General features: G+C 39.3%; 1 protein-coding gene across 1 annotated transcript in view; it reads left to right on the top strand.

Annotated features, from left to right (window-relative positions):
* Positions 1–26,594, top strand: part of COBL (cordon-bleu WH2 repeat protein) — a 164,372-nt gene that overhangs the window by 124,192 nt on the left and 13,586 nt on the right. Inside the window, exon 11 of the mRNA XM_082479883.1 lies at positions 14,020–14,332. Within this exon, the coding sequence (XP_082336009.1) occupies positions 14,020–14,332 (313 nt within the window). The remainder of the gene's footprint in view (positions 1–14,019; positions 14,333–26,594) is intronic.

Below are 26,594 nucleotides of genomic sequence, written 5' to 3'. Positions count from 1 at the left end.
AAAGATTTTATTTTTTTTTCCTGTTCAGTTCTAATAAGAAAATTTTAAATTTGGGTTGCCAGATCTGCTTGATTTTCTCATGCCTTGAGAAAGTTCTGAAGAAGGAGACACAGTCCTGGGTAAAGGTAACACCAGTTGGAATGGGGGTATTTTGTATTCCCTTACATGTTCACTCTGCTGACTGGCATGATATTGGAAATAATACCTGTGATTTTGCAGACTTTGAGCCAGAAGTCAGTCCTACTGTGAGGGAGAACAATTGCTTTGAATATAACAAAATATTTTCTGGTTACATAAAGTATGGGACTGGACTCCGGTGAATCAGATAGTCTTTCTAGCCTCATTTGCTGATATTTAAGTTTTTAACTAGTTGTTTAACTATTTCATAGAGTGTGGAATAAACCTTAGCTTCATATTTCCCATCCTGAACTAAAAGTAAAGACATTTCTCTTCTAATTCCCTTGCAGCCCAGCTCTGCAATCCAAGTGGTCTCTGGATAAACTGTGAATGTTTGCTCTAAGTGAAACCAAATTCCCAGTTTTCTCTTCCTTAGTCAAAATAAGAGCAGTTTAATGCTGTGAGCCGTACCTTCAATAACTCAGTGGCATCTTAAACATACTCTGTTGTACTTGAACAGTGGAATATGAAGAAATCATCACACCCATACAAGTAGAGAGACTGAGGCTTTATCAGTAACAAGCCAGACTAAACATCTGTGTCCAGCCAAATACACGCATGTGGTGTGAGTGAGAGAACTTTAATCCTGGGTACAGATTGGAAGGTATGCGTGATTTACACATTATGTATGGGCCAAATCAAACTGTCAGGTTGGTATTTGAAATGGCATTGAAATTTGTAGTGCAAGATCCTACTGATTCAAATGCAGGCAATGCACAGAGAGCTACAGAAAGCAAACTCTTGAAAAGTTTTGTATTCTCTGTTTCAGGTAGGTGATAATACCCATACCAAAGTGCTTGTCCATCCTTAGAGATGCTCATAACTCAGCTTTTCCTATTACCACTTCTAAGTCAGTAAACACTGACTAAAATGCCTGCCTGCTTTCTTCTAAGAAATTGAGAATTCTGGCCGTGCACATTCACTTCTGGGTTTTAGGGCCTGAGGGAGCAAAAGGCTGAGAGCAGAGACGGAGTCTCTTTTGTCAGCTCCTTTTGTGGATTCCATAATTGGTTCCTGGCATGGATAAAAGAATTACTTTCCAACCTACTGTACCATAAGCAAAGGTGGGGTGGAATGGACAACAAAGACCTAAACCAAAAGAAGACGGAGGAAAGAATGAGAAAGGAGGACTATGACAGACATATTTTTTTTTTCTTTTAAGACTATTGTGATTAAAAGGTGAAAGTAAAGTTGCTAAATATATGGTAACCTCCCATAAACAGTGAAGGACGGTAGGGGAGTATTTACTTACTGATTAGAGCAAACAAACGAACAACTAATTTTTTAACTTCAAGCATCTAATGAAAATTATTATTGATATCTAATTTTTAAAACATGTAGTTAGCATTTTTCTTCTTTGCTCTCCCATGATTGTTTCTTTCCTAATTTTTTTTTTCACTTGACAAGAAGTTAAAAACTGAAGGGGAAATTTTTTTTTCAGTTTGTGAAAACAAGAAAATTAATGGAGAAATAAATTTTTTCTTAAGTAAGTGAAAATGTGACAACTCTATTTGTAAGGGGTGTCTGTAGGTGTAGCAGTCAAGACTTGAATGTAAGACTTGAAGAACTCTTATAATTATTAAATTATAAGAATTATGAAGAATTAGATAAGAATTATAAATAATCTAAGAAAAACTAATCTACTGGCTTTGAGTTCAAGATAAGAGCTTTCTTTACTTGACTTCTACTCGTGAGACATGGAGCGTTTTGGAAGCTAAGCAGACTTCCTCACAGTGGACTGCTAAAGGCTGTAGAAGCGCCAGCCTGTATCACTGCCCAGTGTAGCTACAAGTAGAAACTACTTTGGGGACTATTGCAGGAATGCATTGATATTTTGATTTTATTCTGAAACCCTTTTTGGGTACTGCCAGTCTCTCAGATTTGTTAAATCAATGCTCATAAGTGACATGAGTTTTTCACCAGGTAAAACTTATGCTGCTTTCTCCCCAAAAAAGAGGAAAGATTTTGTATTTTTTTTTCCCTAGAAGAAATCTTTTCAGTTAAACACAATGTATGTAAACATTTTTTTGATTATTTATAATTTAAAAGTATATTTTTTTGCTTTTAAAACTCTTCTCTGCTGGCCATTAGAAAATGAGAACAATATGCTGATTAACTGACCAGTCAGTTAAAGAAACATAGAGGTTTAAGTGTCCCAAGTTTTCCAAATGAAAAAAAAAAAAAAAAAAAAGGCATGCATATACTGTAATTTGCTTGTTTGCTCCACTCCCTTGTGGACATGCCCAGCTTCCTCTGTACCTGGCAGCTTTCCTGTTCTGTATTCATCAAGCTAATCAATGGGATTCAGATGTTCCTCAAATACAATCATTTGTCTTCAGTCTGCTCTTACAAAGGACACAGATTGTACTAAAAGGGCTTCTCTTCATTCCAGTGTACATTAAATACATGCCACTCTTCATAATACAAGGCTTTGGCAATGTGTCGATTGCATTTTTTTTTACACAAAATATCTTTGCACAGGGAAACTCCATGCGGTTTTTCCACAGAGTTAAATTAGTGCTTGTGAAAAAATTAGCACATTGAAAGCAATGGAGACAGAAGTCCTTAAACTTACATGCTGTAATGTGAAGAGTAATAACAAACCACCAGCTTGATTCTGTGCTGGTCTGATAGGGGCCACTCTAAGGTGAGAGTTTTATAATCTCATGCTAAAATTATGAGCAATGAGGAGAATGAAGATAATGTTTGAGCATTACCATACTAACTGTACTGTACAAAGTGGAACAGTGGCCAGTCACACCTGCTAAAAAATTTTCTGAACACAATCCTTGTGTGATGTTTTTAGGAAAAAAAAATAACCAGTTCTTTTGAGTCTAAACGAGGAGGTGCCTTTTTTTTTAAAAAAATAAATTAAAAAAAAAAAAACACTTTTTTTTTTTTTTAATTAGGGATAAGAAGGGGAAAAAAGGGGCATAATAAAGGGATAATAATGGATAAAAAAGGTAAAAAATAGGTGGAGGAAAAAGTCCCAGAAGCTTCACCTTCTAGCTTTTCAAAAGCAAAATGGATGTTTCTTTGTTTTCTTCTCCTCCTCACCCAGATCCCATCAAATTAATGACTCAGTTCAATGGTGTCTAAACCCAGCACACTCAAGGTTGAAGCTTTGCTATTGTTCATAGCATCCTTCCCTCAGGTATCCCTGATAGATAATAGAGAAGGAGCTTCTATGTCAGCACATATATGAGGGAAGTCTCCTTGCTCTGTCCTTCTACCTCTTTAGGAAACTTTTGGAACTAAACTTTAGAGTGTTATCCTTCCTGACTAATTCAGGAGAAGTTGGCAGCCAGTTTAAAAGTTACTGGAGGGTTTCATAGACAGACTTATAAACCTATAACAGCGTGACCTTCTCAACCTAATTTCTGTAGGAACTGAGGCTAAAAAGAAAGAAACTCAAAGACATTTCCAAATTTCCCGTAGGAAAAATGACCTTTTATGCTGATCCTAATTAAGCCCATTAACTCAGGTGAAAAATTCCCCAAACTAGCTTGTCTGTTTTGAGGGTATGATCATAGTGAACCTTCAAATTCTGGAAATGGCCCTGCTCCAGCAAAGCACTTAAGCGTGCTTAATCAGGTACCCCATTATACAGCATGCACGTTATTATTGAATGAGCTGTTTAAATGAAAGCCTTAAAATGCTTCACATGAATAAAAATGCAGACAAATTTTCCCCGTGGGGATTCATCCCATGCAGGAGATATCTGCAGCTTTGCATTTTAATCAGTGAGCGGTCCAATCCTGTTCGCACTGAAGTCAGTGGCAAAACCCAACTGCTGGAGTGGAAATAGGATCTGATACTAACAGCACAAAATAGAAAAGGGGAAAACGTATTCCAAGTGGGTGTTCAGATGATGGCCTGTTTCTTGCATCAGGGTACTATTTGCCACAGCACCAGAGATGACACTGCCATTAATATTTTGCTATCCGCAAATCAGTACAGAGCATAACATGCAGTTGCCACTCTTGCATGTTTGCATTTCTTCCTCCTGGTATTTCAAGTTAATAGAGAAAGAGAGCCCCAGGGCGAAGCAGGATTGATGAGATAATTGACTTCACAAGAGGACTGTGAAAGAGCGGGCCAAATTCGGCTCCGACTTAAGCATTCCCATCTCTGCTTATGTCTGAAATAATCTGATCTACTCCATCTGCTCTCAAAGAGGAGTGGTGGCATGATAGCAGAGCTCTTCCGTAAGCACTTTGTTCTCCACCTGCCCAATACTCCCCTCCTTACTGGGCTCCCAGAGAGAGCTTCAGTGTGCACTGCTGAAAAAGGTAACCTCAAGGTTAGAGCCTGAAGTGGAATTCATGATGCCCTGCATTTGATTCTTGCCCCATGCAGTGATTTCTTGGCTATGTCTGTGTTACTGGGAAAGAAGTCCGTCTCTTGTCATCTCCTCATACAACCAATTCCCTTTAAGGGCTTCTGCAGTGTGTAGCTCTTTGCTGCTAGCATAGCCTGCAGTGTTTTAGGTGGTGAGTGTGCTTGGTTCGCACTGTCCTGGCCTCATTGCCCTCAATTTGCCCTCATCCCAGAACAGGAGTCTGGTCTTCAGTGTGCCTAGGAACTCTCCTTTGAAAATGGTACAATGCCCCTGTGGAGGATATTGCACAAGATCTTCAGGGAGATACTTAGCGTACTCTGGTCCTCAGTTTTGTTCTCTGCAAGAATAATTCTTTCTTCACTGGGCAGTTTCAGAAGGCAGAATGTCTTAGTGATGAGAAGTGTTCAGGTATTTCAAGCAGTGTCTCTCTATTGTCTTCTATTGACATCATTGGATGTCATACCAGCTATGAGAAATGTGCAGTAAACTCAGAAAAGAAGCATCCTTTTCTAGGTTAAAATATTTCTAGAAATATAATTTCCAAAGTAAACCACCAGCCAAAGTATATTGAAAAGCCTGTTGTTCTTTGAACTTTGTAAAGGGATGCAGGTATCCATTTATCAGGAGGTCCAAGAGGAGTCGGTTAATGTACATCAAAAGAGGTCAGAGTAGAGCTTTGTGTCTTTATAGCACAGAGGTGTAAGAAAATGTTTTCATACCTGTATTTGGAGCTAGCTGCTGAAAATCTCCAAAGGTATTTACGTTATTGGTGGTTTGGCTGAAGCATGTTTTGGCCAATTAAATGGAGTTATTTTGTGCCATCCTAATTGTAAGTTAGACAGGTGGTTTGTGCATGAAACATTTAATTTTCTCAGGGCTCTGACTGACTTCAGATTATACTATAGAAGCTATCCTATACAAAGATAGAAGGTGATGTAAGGAAAAATGATGGATGCGCTGATGGGGGAACTGAAAGACGACATCACAGCTCTGTATGTACTGAAATGCTGTAAGGATGGATAAGTAAACAATCTTCAGGAGTAATGAAATCCCGTTTTGTTAACCACCACTCCAGCCTGAAGTTCACTCTTAAGCTTTTGGTATTAAGTAAAATCAGTGTTTCTTGCCATTACTGCCTAGTAAGTCTGCATTGTCAGGAAGGTACTAAAAGTTCTTATTCTCATTTGTGCAGCAGTTCTCAACAGAAGTGCTTATATGGCCAAGGCAAGTATACTTTGTCCCCATGAAAAGAAAGCAACTGTTCAAAGTTTTTTGTGTGTGTAATACCTAATGGCTTTAGTAATAGATAGCTTATTACAGATTGACCTAACTTTTAAATCACTTTTAATCAGAAATAAATACAAAACTGTGAGTGGAACAGTTTCTGTGTACTATGGAAAGAGCTTTTAAATCCCACAAGTGTGTCTGTATGTATGTGTATGTGCGTTTGGTTTAGGGTTGGGTTTTTTTGTCTCTTTGCTGAGTTTGCTGGCAGCTAGTCTCTGGGGAAGCAAAGTATAATTACAATGCAAAAGTGTTTTATGTTTTTCTCCTCTGGATTATGCTAGAAATATGAAACAGTAGTAGAGATTTTATGGAATTGTTAACAGATAAACCAAGGAAGAGAATGAATTGATAGAACAGAGTGCACGAGGAGGAAAGATGGTGAAGTTTAAAAAAAAAAAAAGTTGAGCAAATGGCCTTTTTTCTGTGGTCTTAAAAATCACCTAATAAAACATTGTTTTATTGCATAGGTGCACTAATCATTTCTGGTTTTAATCCTTACACCACATGCACTTTTCAAGCAATTTTATAGACCGTGTTCTCTAAGGTGGCTTATGAAAATCACCTTCACAGTCCATTTGTTTAGATTCTGGAGTGTGCTTGAATGGAAGCTGACCACCTCTGTAAAGAATACGGATTGCCGAAATCTATCACTTAAGACTAATAATTCCCAGCAAAATGTGAAAAGTGGTTTATTTCTTCACCAGGCTCATTGTATTGGGCAGTCTCTGGGCTTGGATTTAGTTTTTCTTTTCCCGCAAAGGCCTCCAAAGAGCCCGGTTATTGATCACGGCATGTTAGCAGTGTTACACATGGTGATTTATGAAGTACAAGTCTGAAGCTATCTATTACATGCTCTTGAATGTATTTCCATGTTATCCTGCTCCTCTAACCTACATTGTCTGTTTGTTTGTAGTCTTTTTGAACTGCATGAATTAGGCACACTGCCCCTCTCCTCACACCTAAGGACCAACTTGAGCCGGGAAAACACCTTGTTAGTCGTTCTAGCTTGCTGTTAACTTCAGATAGTGAACACCAGGAACTGTTGTGGAAGTATCCCCATCATACTTTATAAATGGAAATTAACAACTCACACTACTGACTCAATTTTTAAAATCTATCCTTCTCCAAGCCAAGTGACAATGTTCTCTAGTTAATCAAGGAAAGATCTATTTTGACGCAAGATCCTTTTCCTGTCAAAGAGCATTTTGCTCTTCATGTCGCTTTTCTGGCATCTAATCCCTTTGAATAAGGAGAGCTGGTTACTGGCTACAGTTTGGACTCGTCAGAGCATCAAAACAAGGCTTTCATAAAAGCAAGGAACTAGTAGGTTCAAGAGAGTGCCAAAAAGGAGAGGATGAAAAATAGTTTAGCAATAGCAGCAGCATTCTAGGTCAAATGGGCTTTGCAGAGGTCAGAGGGGCTTTTTCAGTCATTGAAGAAAGGATTGTGGGAAAGAAATGGGGATAAAGTCCAATATGCTATTTTTCCCCTTTCTGAAAATCTGTATTGTATTAGTTCAGAAATTTTTCTTTGTTTGCTTGTTTGGCAGGTGTTAAAAATAAAGGTCTGAAATGGAAGAGGGTAGCAGACATTTACTTGAAGTGGTAGTTTCTTCTGAGTGCTTGTAGAGGCAGCGGACAGTCTTACCTAGTGTTGTTTTGAGAGAGAAACTTCATAATAGCTTTCAGCATAGGTTTGAAAGGAAAATCAAACATTAGTGCACAGGCTTTCACAGTCTCTTGTAAATGGGAAAAACATTGCGGGGCCTGGGATACTGTTCGGTTCCCGCTCCTTGGCTTGATCCTATCTTGTATTGCCTTTGGTGTAGGAAACACCATTGCCAAAAAAGCTTTTGTAAAAGTTACAATACCTTTGTGTTCTGATATCACCTAACAGCAGACAGGTTTAACCTCAAGGGAAGTGCTTAACTACCTCAAATTGGTAAGGCAGGTTAAATGAGTCCACATTGCATTTCTTTTTCACCATAGGAGAGTAGTCTAGGTAGCTAAGTTAACTGTGATGAGCTTGGCATCGACTGTGGAAATGCTGAAGATTCACAGGGTGTATCTAATAATACTCCATATGTACTTTTCTGATGATATGTCTGGTGAGACACGTCCTTTGTGAGCCTTTTAATTTTTGTTATTGGCTAGCATGTAAAGGAATGGATTTACTTCTGTTTGCAGGTTTTGTGCAGTAAGAATGACTGCAATTAAAGAACCTGTTGGAAAAAATGAGCATGGGGCATAAGACTAGGAAGGAGGCTGAAAATATCTTATTACATGAGAACTGGGAGTCACATGCAGGGCTGTGTGAGTAAGCAACGTGCCCTTACGGTGATGAAGCACTAACCACAGACTGGGTTGCACTAGCAAAAGTACAGCCAGCAGATCAAGGGAAATGATTACACCCCTTTACTGGGCTGCCATGATCTGTGTCCATTGTCCAAAAGTGGGTTCTGGTCTGAGTTCTGTGGAACAAAATAGTGACAAACCAGAGCAGAGGCAGCACAGTGTGGCAGAAGGCATCGAAGATGTACATGAAGATGCTGAGGCAACAGGGCTTGTTCAGCCTGCAGAAGGGAAGGGTGAGGAGAGTTTGAATGCTGTCTTGCATCTGAAGGAAAAGGAAGAGCGAGCCAGACTCTGAGATTCACTGCAAAAAGCTAAGACTGCAACAGTGACAAGTGGCAGCTAGAAAAATTTCAATTCGGCAGAAAAAAAATGTTCTTTATGGAGAGAAGCATTAAATATTGCCCAGGGAATGATTCGTGATTTCCCAGTGAGTCTGTGAAGTTTCCGTGCTTGGAGATTTTCAAAACTCGGGTGTTGAAGGTCCTGGGCAACCTCGTCTAAGCTGGAAGTTAGGCTTGCTTTGAGGAGGATGTTGAACTAGGTGACCTCCAGAGGTTCTTTCCGAATTAAATTGTTCTGTGATTCTGTGACCTAAATGAGCTGAACCAACATTAAGCTGCTCTATATCCTCATTTTGGAGGAGGACTGGAGCTGCGGAGCATGGTTCCTTACCTCAGCTTTTACTGACCTGACCTTAAGTTCCTGCAAGGCAGTTACAGGAATTGGGAGAGAAGGAACACCTCAGAGCTCAGTCCATTCCCCCACTGCCCCCATGCTATTTTTAGTGTATAAAAGTGGTCATTTGTTTTCTCTTTGTTTCTTTTCATCTTAAAAAATGAAAGTATGCATGCAGGCTCAAATATGCTAAGAAGCATATTGGATTGAAACTGTTTTAATTGTGATAAATAGAGAGAAGACCACACATTCTGTCTTGTGCCTTAACCACTTACTGCGTAGTTTTTAACACCCATCTCTAAGTACAAATTTTTGATTGATGAGCAAAATGAGTAAAATGTGACAAGACCACATTGTACCTGTGTGAAAACTCTTAAGGTAATCCTGTGTTGTCCATTTTCATAATCTTTCTTAATCATTGCCATAATAAATGTTTTCCTTTTCCATTTCTTCCACCAGCCTTCTTCCACTTTTTTAATACTGGTCTTTTGTGATGGTCTAACTTTTTACTGCCAGTACAAATAGCTAGAGCAGTGTTTCCTTCTCTTGCTAGAAGTTTTAAGTACTGTCAGTGAAATAATTATGTTGAAAATTGGGGATCATTATAAGAATTAATACTCTTTAACATCATGAAGTTTGTAATATTTTTTACGGTTTCATTGTAATAGACCATTTGAACTACAGCAAAGTAATATTAGTCCATGAAAAGAAAGTTTTTTGGCAGTGAAACAAGTGATGAAAGAAATTGGAAAGTAATTGCCAATCTCTTAGCAGGAACTCAGAGGAATTAGAGGAACTCTGCGTCTCTAAAACCAGTACAAGTTCAGATTATTCACCATGTAGGGGTTAAATCAACTCTTACCTCTTTTAAAATGCTTTTGGAAATACTATTTCTGTCATTATTGAATGTGACAGTAAACCACCAGCAGCGCTGTAAAACCAGAAGGTCACAGCACTTAGCGAACAGTTATAGTCTGGCAAGGCTTACGCCCTGCACTCGTTGGACTCAGAGGGAGTGATGGCTTGGGCTTTGGTGACTGATTTTGTAAGTCTGGGTAGGATATGTGTCTTTTGGACACTTAGGTCTGATTCTAATCTTATTCAGTCGGTGGTAGTCATAGTAGTAATCAAAGTGAGTATTTTACCCGTGGTAGTCTTCACCTATTGAATTAAATCTTAATTTCTGAAAGTGCTGATTAGCATTTAAACCAGGTGAGGTTTATCTGTCTCCCCATCATTGGCATTCTGTATGAGTAATGTGTACATATATGCGATATCAAACTGCACGAGTGCAGATATGACTCCTCTAAACTCAGAGTTCAGTGTTTTCCTAATTACTTACAGCCTATTGAGATTAAAGCGACAAGATCTGTTTTGTGTTAAACAAGAAACTCACATTCTTTACTGATGAGCTACTCTCCTCTTTCCCTCTCGATGATCACGGGCAACGTTCTTGCAAACAGACGTCCCAGTCCCCGTTCTTCTCCCCCCCCCCCCCCCCCCCCCCAAGAAAGCCTTTGTAACTGGTGGTTGACCTAATTGTGCAGCGACAGCACTGCTGCTGCTAAGCAGGGGAGATCCCTGGTGCGGCACTGACTTGGGCTTTGCACAGTCGGCAACCTGGAGCAGGATGTAGGTAAGCAGCAATGCAGGGTACTGAGGGATACTCTCCAATTTCACTTGTGGGTGAGATGTCCCACGGCGATCTCAGTATGACTTGGAGACCGTGGGCCAATTTCTACACCCCTTTCCATATCGCACGCCACCTGAAGCCAGTGATTGGGGTCACATGTTACTGAAAAAGAGATCTTGGCATTCTTATATATTTGGAAACGCAGACAGTCTTCTGAGGTACAGCAGTGTTTCAGTAATGTGTTATCTGTGGCAATTGTTATTTATGTGTCCAGTCTTGAAGTACTTGCTGAATATTCTGTCTTAACCTGCATGTGTCTACATGAGGCCTTGAAGATCAGAGCCCATACTGAAATCTTCTTAGTGTCATTACAGAGAATAGAGAAACAAATGTTGAGATTTTTCTTTAATTGACCAACAAATAACCTCAGTATCTGCCATCGTTGTGATCACACTGTGCTTAGTGTGTGGTGGGTTTCTGCATGTGCACTCCCTTGAAGAAAAAAATATGCAAAAATCACAAGGCAGAATCACATCTACTACTGTGTGTTACCCAGTTCTCTGTGTAGAAGTCGAAAGTTTTTAAAGGTATTTTCTTACTCCTGGAGTCAAGACCACTCAGTAAAGTTGAGGTAGGCTTTTTTCATGTTGTGTATCATTGCAGTTACCTGGTAATACCGATCCATCTTCAGTTTGCACCAGTAGAGACTTAATCAAGTGTGTGTAGAAGAATAGAATCTCACTTAATCCATACAAGGATGGCTCAACTTTAAAACAGGGATGTTTTAGTGCCGCTCTTAGCTGAAACAAGGCTGTTACCATCACACAGAACTGTAGCAGTCGTGTTTTATATGTGTGCTTTCCTGTTCAGATGAGTAGTAGTGGCAATCAAAATGGTTTGCCTCAGCCAGCAACTCTGCTCAGTGCCATGTGTTAACTGTGTTAAAAATTAATGGATCTTCTCAGTGAAGATAAGCGATTAGGTAAGCGCTTTGACAAAATGATAGGCTTGAAGAAAGGGGGACATTTTGGTTTTACTTGAGCACAGGGAATTTAATAATTGTATAGAAAGATGTCTTTCTGTAGTTCTGTGCTTCAGGATAAAACTGCTGTTGAATGAGGAAGTTCTTACACTGGACTGGATGACTCAGCTGTAACAGATAGGGATTGATTCACCGTGGACCCTCATAATAAGAGAATTGGTGTTTGTTTTGTTTGTCAATATGTGGGAAGAATGGGCTGGGGTATGGAGGTCCTGCTGTGCAGCAGCTTGCTGAATCACATCAGGGAGAGATTCGAGTGTTGTTACTACAGTAGACAAGCAGGACTGTGGTACCAAAAGGATGTAAATCCCTGAGCAGAAAGGTGCAGGAAATAGTTGCAGGCAGGCAAGAAGAGGATGAGGACATGAGAGACAGCTAGGGAGGAAAAGCCTGCCATCCTCTTGTCAGGAACTGGAAGTAGGTACTTCATTATAAATTGCTGTGCCACCTATACAGTCATTTATGGCATCCTGGTGACAACAGATGTGGCCTGTGTTTTATAGAGGTCTCTTTGCATCAAGGTATACTGCATTGTGCATTACTTCAAAATCTTCCTGTGTGCTTCCACTCTTCAACTTCAACTCTTTAAATTGATTTCTTTGCTATCCTACTTTGTTCTGGTTTTAGCATACTGTAGCTTTTACTAATGCTTTGGTGGTGGGTTGTTGCTGGGCTTTTTCATTTGTTTGAAAGCCAAGCAGGCCATATACTTTTACTTGTTTGTTTACTGTCTATTTTTGTGGGGGTTTATAATTTGGTGTTTAATGTCAAATTATTCATATTTCTCCCTGATGTTGGTGTTTTCCTAATTGTAGTTCTGTCACGAGCGTACTCTAATCCATTCAGTGACACAATACTTAGTTCCTGTAATTGCCATTTTTAGATGGAACAATCTCTTGGATTAAATCTGAAACCTAGAGCTAATGTTATAGAAAATAAGGTCAAAAAAATCAAGTAACATTACTTCCAAAGTCACAATAGAGTCTTTGGATCATCTTCCATCATTAATATCAATGCTTGACAGCACTTAAAACTTTAATCTTGATTTGTAACCCTCTGAATTTTATTGCCTCTGCTGTCAGAAATCAATTTCAGTACTTAATGGCATCTTGTAACCTCAGTCAAGGAGAATGTTGGTTTGATTTTTATTTTGGTTGTACTCAAAGCTTCACTGCTAAGATACACCCTTACAAAATTATTTCTGTGACATTTTTTAACAAAGTCTGACTTGAAGAAAATACTTTAGTGTATACAACATCATACAGAACTGTTTCTCTCCATTGATCATTTTTATTGACCTGTAGTTTCATGTATGCTTCAAAAAAAGTTGTAGATTCTGACCCTAAAAAAACAGTCAAGTGTATGTGTAATCTTAGTCACACTTGTAGACCTGGGACTTCTCATATAATTAACATCCACCACAAGTGTCTGCAGGATCAGACCATAAACCATTGTTTAATCTTCCTTTTGCTTATTGAGGTTGAAAAAGAGAATGGAGCACACCTATAATTCCAAATTAAACATTTAGATTAGTCTTTATTGATTCTTTTTGATCAAAAGAAGTGTCTTTGGGCTTGATTCTGTCTTCAGTCACTCAATAATTTCAGTCATTGAAATTATTGATCTTCTTGCGAGTTCCCCTTTAACGGCATAATTGCAGGATGGAGTTTAGAATTGTTCGTTTCTTAAGGGAAATAACAAAATAGTATTTTTCACCCCAAAAAAAACCCAGAGCAAATGAAAACCCAAGTAGCTTACAGGAACCAAACTAAAACAGAGTACAAAAAATTGTACTGTGTCTAATCTTCTCTCAAAATTTACAACTTTTAATAGAGCTAAACATGCAAAGGGCGTATCCCTTGATCTCCTTTATAAATAACTGAATGTTGGAAAAGGTTCTGCTTTAAGCATGGTAGTGTCTGCTTTTCTGTATATTTATTAGTAGATTTTATATGCTTTGAAAAAGAGACAATTGTTATTCTCCCACGTAACACGTAGGAGATTGAAGAGTGGTAAAATAAAGTGACACCCAGTGGGCCAGCAGTAGATCTTACTTACCAATTCAGTGTCCTGGCTGGGAAACGCTGCCCATTTTTACCTGTGAATATTGGAAATGTCATGATCTGTTTGGCAGCATGGAAGAGAAATAATGAGATTACGTTGTCAGAAGCAATAACAGGGGTGATTTCTTGCATCGCATCATTTAAACTTTGGTCCAATTCCCTAAGAAACTGTCCCTGGAAAGTTGTTTCTTCAAAAAAAGATTTGCTATGAAAGTTATAAACCCCAAAGTCTGCAGGACAGGCATAGCAAACCACCTTACTAAAAGCAGAAGGACAAATTTTTTGTCACTTTTCCAATCATCTTTATCCTATATAGAAATAGTGAGCTCCATCCTACTATTTCTAATGTATTTCATGTGGTTTTTTCCAATTACAGAGGAATAGCTCTGAATTTGATTTATGTACTGATGACTTTCAGCTAACTTCCCTTGCTATATTTCATTTAGAGAGCCTGCTGCCTGCACGTGATAATGTTTATGTAGTGGATGACACGGTTCTGGAGCTATCAGAGGTGGAAGAAACGGCATCAGAAAGCAGCTGTTTTGCATCTGAGGACACCACGGAAGACTCGGGTGTTGTGAGCTCCCCATCTGACATTGTATCTTTGGATTCACAAAATGACAGTATGAAGTTGAGAGACATCAAGTTGATCAACGGCTACATGGACTCAGCTGAGGCAGATGCGGTGTATGGCACAGAGACATGCCCTGTGAAGAACGCCTACTGCGATAGCGTGGGATCTGACAGCATTCCACAGAGGTAAAAATTTATTTGCAGCCAGCTCTAGGAAAGTATCTTGCATGTCCTCCTGGTAGGGAATCGTTTAAGAAAACCAACTTCTACTTTCTTCTGCTCTCTCATAAACGAGTACCAATGCCAAGTGACTCCTCCCAATGAGAAGCTCACTGCCAAATCCCCTCCAGTGACATACTTGTAGCAACAGGCAAAGGTCACTTTTCTGTTTGAACTTGTAGTTACATTTCTTGCAAAAGACCTCTCGCTGCCCTCCAGAGTCAATTTCTCCAAGAAGACTGAAATAATGTTGTTACAGTTAGGTTTATTTTGTAGTTCTGATAGCATATGAAGTGCTTAAAATGTTATTATATATTGATCTAAAAAAATGACATGCAGGTCATAAAATGGAAAATTCATCAAACAGAAAAATCCAAGCCACCAAAAGCCAGGTGGAAAAGGATTGTATTCAGTGAAATCTGGGGATTGGTTTGTGGGTGTGTGCATGCATATATATGTTAACCTAACGCTAACCTCCACTGGTGTTATATGTTGGGGTTTTTTTTTCAGCATACTTCCTTTTTTTTTTCTTTTTTTTTTTTTTTTTTTTTTGCATAAGCAAACATTTTCCTGCAGTTTTTGCAAGAAAACACATGAACCTGGAATTTAACTAGAAACTGCCTTTAAGCACAAGTGACTCTGACACTGTTTGTTTGCCAAAACTCACATAGTTGGTGGCAGGGCTGCAAAGGGAACCCAAAATTTATAGGACTTTGCAAATACAAACTGGCCAAATAGGAAGCTGTGCCTCCAGCAAGGAGGGTGGCCTGGTAATACTGACAGGGATCCGTTCTGTGTGATGCTGCAGAGTCATGGGACAAGGGCCAGAAATTCCTCTGAATTCTCAGTTGACACAAAGTCTGTGCTTTCTGGTCTCTCTCCATTCAGCTGCTGATCTGTAGCCCCTTCATAAGAGCATGTATCATGACCTAGTTATTTCCTTCCACGCATTTCTGAGGGAAAACTTCAGCTTGGATCATGCAGTGGGCGATAAATTAGGGATAAATTAGGCCAAAGTCAGTATTTAACCTATTGTAATGATCTCGGGGCTTTTCTTTATCCATCAATATCAATGGGGACAAGATCAAGCCTCAATTAGGTAATTGCTCAACAATACATTTTTCTCGTGATTTGTCCTTTTACAGTTTCTAAGGTCCCGATGCAGTCTCTATTTGGAGGATTAGATAGGCTAGTATAGTAACTGCAATTAACATTTCAGACCCGATCCGAAAAAGCAACCCATTAATTTCAGTAGACTTAGATTGGGCCTTGTAAGTTTAACTAGACAATCCCAACTCTCCTTAGAATGCAGGATCTAAACTGGTTAGGAAAACACACGTGCACATGGAGTGCAGGGGGAAGAAGTTACCATAATGTTGAGCAACAACATCAAAGCAAAGCCCTGTAAGAATTATCCTAATCAGCGAAAAATATTTTGGACTTTTTCTGGTTTATTTAGTCAAACAGAAGATTGACCACAGGTGATTAAGTGACACACTCCCTCTTAGAAGTCAGTATTCTTCCCATCTTTCACTTCAGCCAAAGATACATATTCTGTACATTGCATTGAGATTTACCTTTGCCACACAAACACAAAAAGGTTGTAATAGTTGGAAAGAGCACACATAGACCAGACAACGGGACATTTCATAAGCTGGCCGGCAGGACTGCTGCTCAGGGGTCTTGCTGAGCCAAAGGAGTGGAAGGATAGTGTGGTGTACTGCCCATGGCAATCAGGGAGGTGATTACTCCCCCTGCTCAGCCCCTGTGAGGCCGGTGCTGTAGTACCAGTGTCCAGTCTTGGGCCCCCAGGTCAAGAGAGAGATTGGCAAACTGGAGAGGGTCCAGAGGAGAGCCACTGAGAGGGCTGGGGCACGCGAGGTATGAAGGGGAGAGAAGGCAACTGGGTCCATCACCTTGCAAAAGCAATGTGGGTAAGGAGGAACCTGATTGCAGTCTTTCCCTAAACAAAAGGAGGACTATGAGGCTTCTCAGAGATACAGTGTGAAAGGACAAGACACAATGGTCACCAGCTGCTGTAAAGGAAATAAAAATTGAATATAAGGAGGAAATTCCTCAAAACAGGAGGGGTTAAGCAGTGGAAGACGTTGCCCAGGGAGGTTGAGGAATCTCCGTGTCTGGAGGTTCTCAGAACTCGGTCAGCCAAAGTCTGGTCTTGCTTTGAAATTTGCCCTGCTTGGAGCAGGAGGTTGGGCTAGGCTTCCAGCTTAATCTTTTCTGTGATTTTATTGTGCTAAATATTCTATATTTATCTAATATGTCCATAATTTAAAAAGAGTGGGTTTAGACTGAAATAGGAGACAGTTATTGTTGTTTGGGTAGTGCAGTTATTTTTCATAAATGCTATGTATTTTTTAGGGTCTGAGACAGCAAAATTGCTTCAAATCAACTTCAGGCTATAGCAGAAACTTAACATTTGTGATTCCTTTTAATCTTATATTCAGCAACCACTTAGATTAGCACAACAGCGATGCTGATAGTAATATCTTTTAAAATTTTATGCTCTGAGTGTTCCAGTAATATTTGAAGGTAAAACCGATTCCACTCCTAACCTATGTTTGTAAACAAACCAGCTTTAAAAATTGTGCTCATCTAAATCCTTTTGAGGTCAACTGGCTAAGTTTTCAAAAGCCACTTCCTAAGTGTAGAGCGAATGAAAAAAATAAGTTTTTTTTAAACCTATTTGTATGAAATTCTTGTTCTAGTGGGATGTAAATCAATTCTGAGTACAATTTTGAGTACAGCTAAATTTGGAGAACATCAGTTTCAACTTCCACTCTCAGAGCAGCTGCCACCCCACTAATAAATTCTGTTGGGAGCTCTGAGATTGTATGTAGTTCTTGTGGTGAACAGGCTACTTTCAGGACCAAACCAGCCTCCTAAATTCCCAGACAAGTCAAAGAGCAGTTCATGTGAATAATTGATACCAAGCTGTACAGAGTTTTAAATATGTTTCATAAGCTACGAAACTTAAAAGAAAATTTTACATGGAGTTTATTCATTCCTTTCTACCTTCTTCTAGTCCACGTACCAAGATCTAACTCAATTCTAAAAGGAAGATAAGAACAAAGAAGTCAGGAGAACATGTCACTACTGTAAAGTAGCAGTGGTTAGCAGCAGTGAATCGGAGTCCTCCTTGAGTCTGAGCTCCACTGAAGCCAGAAATTCTATTTAGTGACTAATTTGGCCAAGGCTTGGGAAAAAAGGTTAATAAGAATAATGGAAATATTTAGCTTGTCACTTTAAATTGTAAAGCTGACTAAAACTTGAGCTTTTCAACCAATGAAATAATTAATTCCTAAGAATTTATAATGCTGTATACTAAAATTATTTTATACTCTGGGGGCTGTGAAAAGTACCCTTAAAGTGGAAGCGAATTATATTTGGAGTGTGAAAGGCTATAAAGAAAGTCCAAGTGGTAATTTGCACGTGCACAGTGAAGAACTGCAGTGAAGAGCAGAATCAAGTCCACAGTTCTTACCTAGTTTTGATCCAGAGGCTTAGCCTGCGCTCCGAGAGATCAGGAGTATTTTTTCATGTTGCTTACTTTGGTTAATTGTATGTTTAGTTTTAAATTCATTTTTCTTAGAGTTTCTGGAATTGTTTACTGGGTGGCCTGGGTGGTCTCTCTGTAGCTGAAATGCCTGATAGCATTAGAATATTACAGCAGGGTCTGCACCTCATCTGCTGGTGAAGTCAAGGAAAGTTGTGAGCATTTAAAGATGCAGTCTTCAATGTGGAATAGATTTGTCTGCACGTAATAGCATGGCCAGGTCAGAAAGGGTACGTACCACTGGCTTTGCACTCACAGAAATTACAATCCCAGCAGAGCTCAAATCTAGTTCAGTTTCCAGAACATAAAAACAGAAATTTCTAAAAGAAGGTCCACGGATTCCAGGGTTTCCAACCTGGGGTCTTTCCTCCATGGTTTTGTTTTCCAGTACATGGGAGCTGCTTGCCAGTGCACTCTTTTTTTTGTTGTTTTGTTTGGTTTTGGGATTCTTGTTCAAGCAATCTTAATCTAAATATGCATATTAATTAGCATGTAGAATATCAAATCAAATGTCAAAACACTCTAGTTCTACCCTTGGCTCTGCCTCTAACCTGTTAAACCATCTTTGTCTCTCTGCCTCTGATATCCCCTTCAGCCACTGACTGTTTTTTTACGGTAAAAACCGTAACACAGCTATCATATCTCACGATATGTTTGTGCAGTGCCTGGTGGAGCAGAATCCAGACCTCAGCTGGACGTGCCAAGGGCTAACCCTATATAAATAATTGACTACATGCAACATTTGGCTGTGAATGTTTTAATATTAACTGCTGACTCTGAACACTGCACTACATAGTTCTCTTTCTTCATATCCTTCCTTACAGTTGATTTCTTTGTGTTATGTATCTGTTCACCAAATTTTAATATATAGTGTTAAATGAGTAACAAGTAAAACCACAGAGAAGCTGAAATGTTGCTTATGTAGCAGTAAGTACATCTCATGATCTCACAGTGTTGCAACTCTGTCCTCCCATACCCCCTCCTTTCCCATCCCTTGTGTGGTGTCATCACGCAAGCTCCTAGGGGCAGGGATCAGACAGTTTTATATGCCTATAAAGCATCATGTGCACCTACTGTCTGGAGCTTTATAAATAATTACACATTAAAAATTATGTTAAAATAATATTATTAGGGACGCTAGGTCACGCGCTCAAAGTTAGGTAACATTAATATTAAGGCTGTCTGTGTAACCTTAGATTCCCCCCTTTAACCTTAATTCCCACCCTTTTGTGCAGTATGATAAAGTCTCTACTTAAAGTGATGATACTCTGTTTTCTTTTATTTTCTTTCTAAGTTTCACAGCTCAATTAATAAAGCAGGTATACCACTGTTCACTCTCAGTTCAAATTCTTTTCTGGAGACAAGACTTTTTAATTTCCTTTTGCTCTTTTTCCCTTACTCATCCCACTGGTATCCATGTGCCATGCAGACTTCAATTCATTTCTCTGCACAGTACTCGCATGAGATGAAAAAGTGGCATTATCCTATTTTAGAGGAGCAGAGCTGATGCGCAGAGAGTCAAAGCAGACTAATGTCAAGACGAGACCTCTTTTTTTCAGAGGACTGAGCATTAAATAGCATTTAATGTGTCAGAATGCAGCTCTTCTTTTCCTCCAAATGCTGTTCTTGGAAGATGTTTAACCATTTCAGCTGAAACAGAATAATAGAATGATCATGGGCGTGATATAAATTGTCCCATTTGGACTGCCGCCTAGCAAAGATGTATAGTTTCTCAAACTTGTAAGCAATGGAAATCAGGGTTTTAAAAGGGGTCTTAAGAGTGAGTGGTTCCACCAGCCTCTCTCAGAGCAGGAAAAACACTTTAAAATACAATATTTTTTTATTATTTTGAAGAGGTTTTAAATGTATTAAACTAATTAAAAAATAAAAGTATTTTAAAATGTAAGTGGAACTTGGCAGTTACAAAGCTAAATAAATACAGACTTGTCTGGGACAAAAAGATAAAATACCTTCCAAAGGTCTGAAATGGATTTTCCCCTCCCTTGAGTTTCTGTTTCAGTAGCCATGAGAGAGGAATATTTTTTCACGTACAGCTAGTGGAGGGCATAGGGTGGGGGAGGGGGAACCCTCCTGAGATCAGTTCATGCTGTGGGTCTGGACAGGGATAATCCCATTTCCTCCCTTTCTCTTGGGAGAATTTGTTACCTTTGGCTCTGGTTGGGGTAGTTGAAGCTACTGGGAGAAGTGTCCTCTTCTTTACCAACCTCAGAAATACTCGCTGTTTGTTACAAAACTTCAGTGTTTTGATGAGCTAGTTTAAAACAAAAGTTTGAAAGGAAAGGGGTGGGTGAACTTGTTCTGCTTAATTTTCAGCCCATTCAAATTCAAATGTTACAAGGTTTTGTGTTCCACTTGGGAAGGACAGGAGGGAAAGAGAAGTGGTAGCTGGAAAGAATTCAGCGATGAAGCTGGTCAGAGGAAGAAAAAAATATAATAGTGAGTGGCAGAAGGCAAGCAGCAAGGAAAGAGAAAAACAGTAATGAAAAATAGCAGCATATGTATTACATATACGTCTGTGCACAAACACATTCTATATAATTACATGTCACTTGTAACTATCTCTGAGAAATATGGAAAAGTTTTATTCTATTATTTTTCTATTTTAGCTGGGTAGGCACATGTTTTACTTTTTTGAAAATAGAAATGAAGTTTTAAGGGGGAGGAAGGTAGAGAAAGGGTTAAAGCAACAGGGAGAACTTCAGGGATGAAAAATTACTTAATTAAGACCCAGATGTCTGACAGATTTGCAAGCCTCTGCTTCTTACATAGTTTTGCTAATTTCCTTCCTTATCTCTGGCTTTCCCTTTCCCCTTGTTCCAGAAAACTCTTTAAATTTGGATACTCTCATGCACTTTTTGCTGGCAGATCTTAATGGAGGGAAGATACTAATGATACTATGGTTAAGTAATAGATATTCGCAGTCATTACAGAGCAAGAATCCAGATTATCCTTTCTGTTAAACTCATCCAGTGGAAAATGCTGTATGCTTTGGAGCTGTAGAGTATTTTACACGTTAGGAAGCAGCTTGGGTTGCTAAAGGTGTAGTGCTGGCTTCCAGAAGATAAAGGCTCTGCTCCTTGCTCTGTTTCTTATTTTTCTGTGTAAACCAAGAGAAGTTAATAACCTCACTGTGCCATCTTTTAACTTTGCAATGTTGTATTGCATGGGTGATGTGGCTGTATTAAGATTTAAATCATGCTAGTCCACTTTCCTGACTATTTCTGGCAATGCTGTCTGCCTGCGGGCTTTCCCGTTGAGAAGCTGTTGCCAGAGGCCTGTGCGAGGAGGGGCGAGCGGGGGCATGCTTCCAGCTGTATAGCAACTACAAGCTGCTGCTGATGCAGGAGGACCCTGGAACTGACATATGTCGGGGAACTCTGGAAGCTTAAATCACCCTGGTATGTAGCAGGCTTAGAGATTTCTAGCATTAAGACACAAAATGATACTAAGCAAAAGCATTTTCATTTGCTTTCTGTTTAGATTTTTGACCAGTAACCATGGAGGAGGACTGTAAAAGGACCACAAACCCAGCTGCTGCTGAAAAATTACTTCATTTTCCTCCTCATCTGTATTTGCAAGTTCTTATTTTTAATTGGGTGGTGTTATACTTGAAGGCACTACTGGACCTGTGTGTTCCAGGATTGGAAAATATTTTAGTTCAATCTCTGAAGATGTTTATTCAGCACAGATATAAATGCAGTCTAAAGACATTTGTAAGTTTGATGCAGTCCCACAGAACTAAAAACAGAAAACAGACTAAAAAACTTGGAATGGAAATGATACCTGTACCTTGCTCTCAGAAAGTATGTAAAGCTTTTTTTTTTATCGCTCGTTGAAGAACATAAAAAGCAAAGTTATCTGGCATTCAACAGAATATAACCATGTGCTTTTTCCTTTTCCTAGTTGCCTGCCATTTTCAGAAATATTGCGTCAAAGACAAGTGATGACTTTGCTATCTAGCCAATCCTAAGTTGGTTGTTCAGTCTACAAATTTCGCATTTTAACAGGCTTTGGTCATTTGAACATTAAAACTTTATGCTCAAGTTCACAGGAGGCAGCAGAAATGGACAATTTGCTGGCCAGGTCATAGCTTTGGAGACCAGAAAGTCCACCGCTTCTACTAGCTGCTCTCCTGCTGTTGTTATATTACTGCCTTAGAAGAAAATAGAAGAGTCTTCTAGCCTAAGAAATGTAAAGACTGGAATAATGGTCCCTAAGATTTTGTAAATTATTGGTTAATCTGGAATATAGTTACCTGTACCTTCGAAGAGTACTGTGCTGCATCACTCACAACACTTAATGCCATCTTTCTGGCCTGGTTGAATAGAAAGTTGTATTCAAAATGCTTCAGCGATATTTTCTACAACTTAAAATCATTCAGCATCAGACTCTTCTTTAACACCCACCTTGATATACACCCAAGGTAGAAGTATTTATCTTTCCAGCATTTGTGTAAGAAGAGAATATTGTGAATTCATTTTGAAGAGGACAAATTTGGATACACATAGACGGGTTAATGTAATTTCCCAATATCAGACTGAGAAGGCTATCAGAGCTGGGATAGGAGCCCAGATGCTCCAAAGCTCAGTCTGAAGTAACTGTATTAGCTTTCCATGTTGGTCAGTCCCTGTTAGCTTCTCACCATGTGAGAAGCTCTGGATGTCCATTGAACTGCCTCGTAGCAGTCACTACATCCCTGCGTGTGCTGCTGCGTGGTGTGCCTGTCTGGATTTGACTCTGTTATTTGCAATGGCTCTAGCTCCCCAGCTAGTAACAAATTAACAGGAGCCATATTCTCAAGTCTTTTGGTACAGCAAACATGGTGCAAAATGAGTGAGACTTTCAGGTCACATTCAGTTAACCTGAGAGATGTCTACTGCCGTTTCTTCTTGCCTGCTGCCACTCCAGCAGGACATGAGGTCTCCCTGTCTCCCATATTACGTCAACCAGCCCCAGACAGATATCTCGAATATGCTACAATGTTTCAGATAGCACCAAGTGCCTGAGTTTAGACAACTGAATCTCTTCCTCAGTCCCTTCTCTGCAGTTTACATAGGTCTGTGTTGTATTTAAACAGTTACAGTGGGACTTGTGGTCTGTACCTCTGTTACCATACATGAGGTTCACTAGAACTTCTGAGAAGTACTCAAAGACACTTGGGTCACTTTTATCATTTGCAGACCCCCAGGTAAAGCTGCTGTAATTATAACAAAATGGCAGCTTCTGTCATTGCAAATCCATTGTCTTACCACTGGTTTGCGCTTCTTTTTAATGCAGCATTTTCAGCCAGGTTCATCAGAGAATTTTCTCTCTTTCTTAGAACGTACACTTTCTCATAAATGTCCGTCTCACATGGCACTAATTTGATGAAATGCTGCTGTAACTTTCATTTTGTCTCCCAGCTGCACAAATGACTGCCGAGGAGTCATGCATTGTAGCCTGCACTCAGCGGAGCACTAAAGGCTGTAGTTTAGTAGTCACTTTGCTCCATTCTGTGCTTTTGCACAAATCTCTGCTAATCTATATAAGCAATAAGTGCACAGGCTTCCAGGAACCATGCACATTTGCTGTTTTGAGCTTGGACTAAATGCTCACCAGTGCTGTATTTTTAGTGCCTCACATTTTACCAGAAAAGCAGCGTAAAGGTTATCAGGTTCTTCCCTAAGTCAAAAAAAGTGTGTGTGAGAAAATACCAGTGGTAATGTTTATCCAGAATATAAAACATGGTATCGGAATAAGTCATATTTTTCTTGGATTCTGGCCAAAACAGAGCTGTCAACAAAAGAAAAGTGTATAGGGTTAGAAGGGAAGACGGCTATGAAAAAAAAATTAGAGGCCCTTTTGCTTTCCTTTCCCAAATACTGTTGTGAGAAAGAGTCTTCTTAGGCATATTTATAAATCACGAGAGCTACTGGAAACTACCAGACCTTCGCCTCACAAAACACGTATCACATTTTAAATTCTCAATGCTAAGAATTTTAAGAGCCCTGTGATTAATCTATACCTTCTGGCTTGCTTTGTAGGTGAGTTTGGAGATTAATTGAACAATAGCTCTTTTAGGAATTTGGAAATGCAAAATAAAAGATCTACTTTTTCTGAAGCTTCCTCTGTAAAAGCAAATAAGAATCCTTTCATTTTCACTGCATTGTTCTCTTTCCTTCAGAAAAAAAAAAATATCTGTGAATTGGATATTATTATCCCAGTTGTCTAGATAAGGAGATTGAAGCAGAGATTGAGAGGCAAATTGTGTATAGTCACTCTATAAGTGCACAGAGGATAATGAACGAGACCTCTGCCAACTGTTGGGTCCATCAAGGAGAAGATAATTTTGCTATAAGTGTAATTGAAAGATTCCCATTGATTGACATGAGAAAAGAGCTGATCGGGGCAATGGACCCACACTGCATGTTTGGAGCCCAGGAATCCCTATTCCAGTCCCAAATATATTTTCCTAGATAAAGTACCCATAAAATTCTCAAGCCAATAGTTTCCGTTATTTCCTGGAGAAAGCCCGGAACGGACAACCTTAGTGGTACAGATTTTGGCTGTATTGTAGAACAGTTGGACAACAGACAGAAAGATATGATCAGGTACCAAAAAGGTGGTGAGCAGGCATGGCCTTTGTGAAATTGAGTCATATTCTCTGATTAGATACAGGTTAACACATTTTTCTTCCAAGCTTTTGGAACCAACTTCTACACGGTACCTTAGAGAAAGAATCTCAGTGTGTGTTAGTAATTTGCTTCTAGCTGTGGACAACGATCCCGCAAGACCAGCTTTGTAAAGAAGAAAGCGGTATTTGCCTTACACACTGGATAGACTTGTTGCTTAGCTGGTACAGTTTGAATGATTTTCCCATCAAAAATGCTCTCGCTGAGTTTGCAAACACATTGATTTAAAATGCAATCAGATGACAGTACTTTTTATTAATTTTGGAAAACTTTCTGCTGCAAAACCAATATGAAATTCAGTTGGTTCATTCTTTTTGCTACCTTCAGGTTGAGCTTTTTCTTTGTCAGACTTCTATCCCAATCCGAACGCTGCAGTAAGCTTAAATCTTTTGTCAGATTACTCAGACGAGTGGTCTCACTGGGTTTTGTGCGTGTGTATGGTGTGTGCTTCAGGGTACAGTAAGATTGCAGTCTTACAGCACCAGTTGCTTGTGCTGGAGATTTTGACTGATTTGTGCCACCTTTCTCTTAATCCAGCAGGGGGAAAACTCAGTTTACCATGAGTCTTGCAGTGTGGGTGCTCGGCCTGAGCATCATCAGTTCACGTTGGCTTCTGGGGATGTGCAGGGCCTGTCAAAGCTCAGGTCAATGGCAAATGTTTCAAGAAATTGTATTCCAGTCGCAGAGCACTGTGGTTTTTCCTCTGTATTTAAACAACCAATACAGATTTCTATCTTAGATTCCAGGTTAGGAAACCACTTAGGCACATATGTAGCTTTGCCACCTTGAATTCGTCCCTGTTCAGGAGAAGGATGTGCATCTGAAAAAAATTTTGAAAGGCTTCCTTGCACATGTGTTCTGCTGTTTTCATTGATCCCACATACATGAACTCAGCTTTATAAGTGCAAGGCAGTTTAGGTGCAAGTAGAAGAATCGGGTTCCAGGACTGCTAAAAAAGACATAAAGAAAAGAAAGGTGAATACAATATAAATAAATAAATATGAAATAAAGTAAAATAAAATACTTGATGCTTCAACACGTGCTTTCAGTTGCTCCTGCAAGGGAAAAATCAAACAACAAAATAGCAAAAAAGGAAGCTATGCTGTTAGACGACATTTAAATCAATGTCAGGAAACATCCCTGAATTTTTATTCAGATTATTATCTCAAAAGACAGCAGAAAAATGGCATTTTTCAAGTAGTGTTCAGTAAACTACCAAAAAAATATGTCATCTGTTACTGTATCTGTCATATTAAGGGTTTGATCTTGAAAAGGGCAAATCTGCTTCACCTGACCAGAGTTAGTTTAGGTGTGACTAGAATGGAAAGTTATTTTTTCAATAGGCTAATCATGAGGGCAAAATAGATACAGTGTCACAGACAGCGGTGTCTTCAATTCAGGTGAGGAACAGGTGTCTGGAAAAAAATGAATTGCCCAATGTGAAATCCTAGCTTGAATGATTTAGATAGAAAAGCTCTGCTGGTCAAGATTTTTCTTCCTAAGAAACAGAAGGTCTGTTGTGTAACAGGTTGCCATGCGTATTTTTTTAATTTTAGTTATTTTCATTAGGATTTTTCTTGGTTTCATCTTCATTCTCTTTTAATAAGCCAAGACATCACTTGGCACTCTTCTGATTTCAGACTTGTTTTAGATCATTGTACAGTTTCATCAAAAGCCATGGAGTTATTTTCTGGCAAAATCAGGCCCCTTGATATGTTTCATTAGAAACAGCTCTCAAGGGATTACTTTGTCTTTCCTCCTCCCCTCCCTCCCCTCAGGATGCAGAGCGATTGTCTAACAGTACTTAACTGTATTTATTTTTCATTGCCATGCAATTTTTTTTTAATTAGGGTGCAGAGATATTGGCACACTGTGTGCACAGGATGGCTAGTGGTCTGCTTTAAAATTGTATGGACATGCAAAACCTCTGTCTTGGCATACTCTGCTTTTCTGCAGCCCAGTT

Source organism: Vanellus vanellus, assembly GCF_965231255.1.
Source record: "Vanellus vanellus genome assembly, chromosome: 2".
Taxonomy (NCBI): domain Eukaryota; kingdom Metazoa; phylum Chordata; class Aves; order Charadriiformes; family Charadriidae; genus Vanellus; species Vanellus vanellus.
This window is presented reverse-complemented; position numbering and strand designations above follow the sequence as displayed.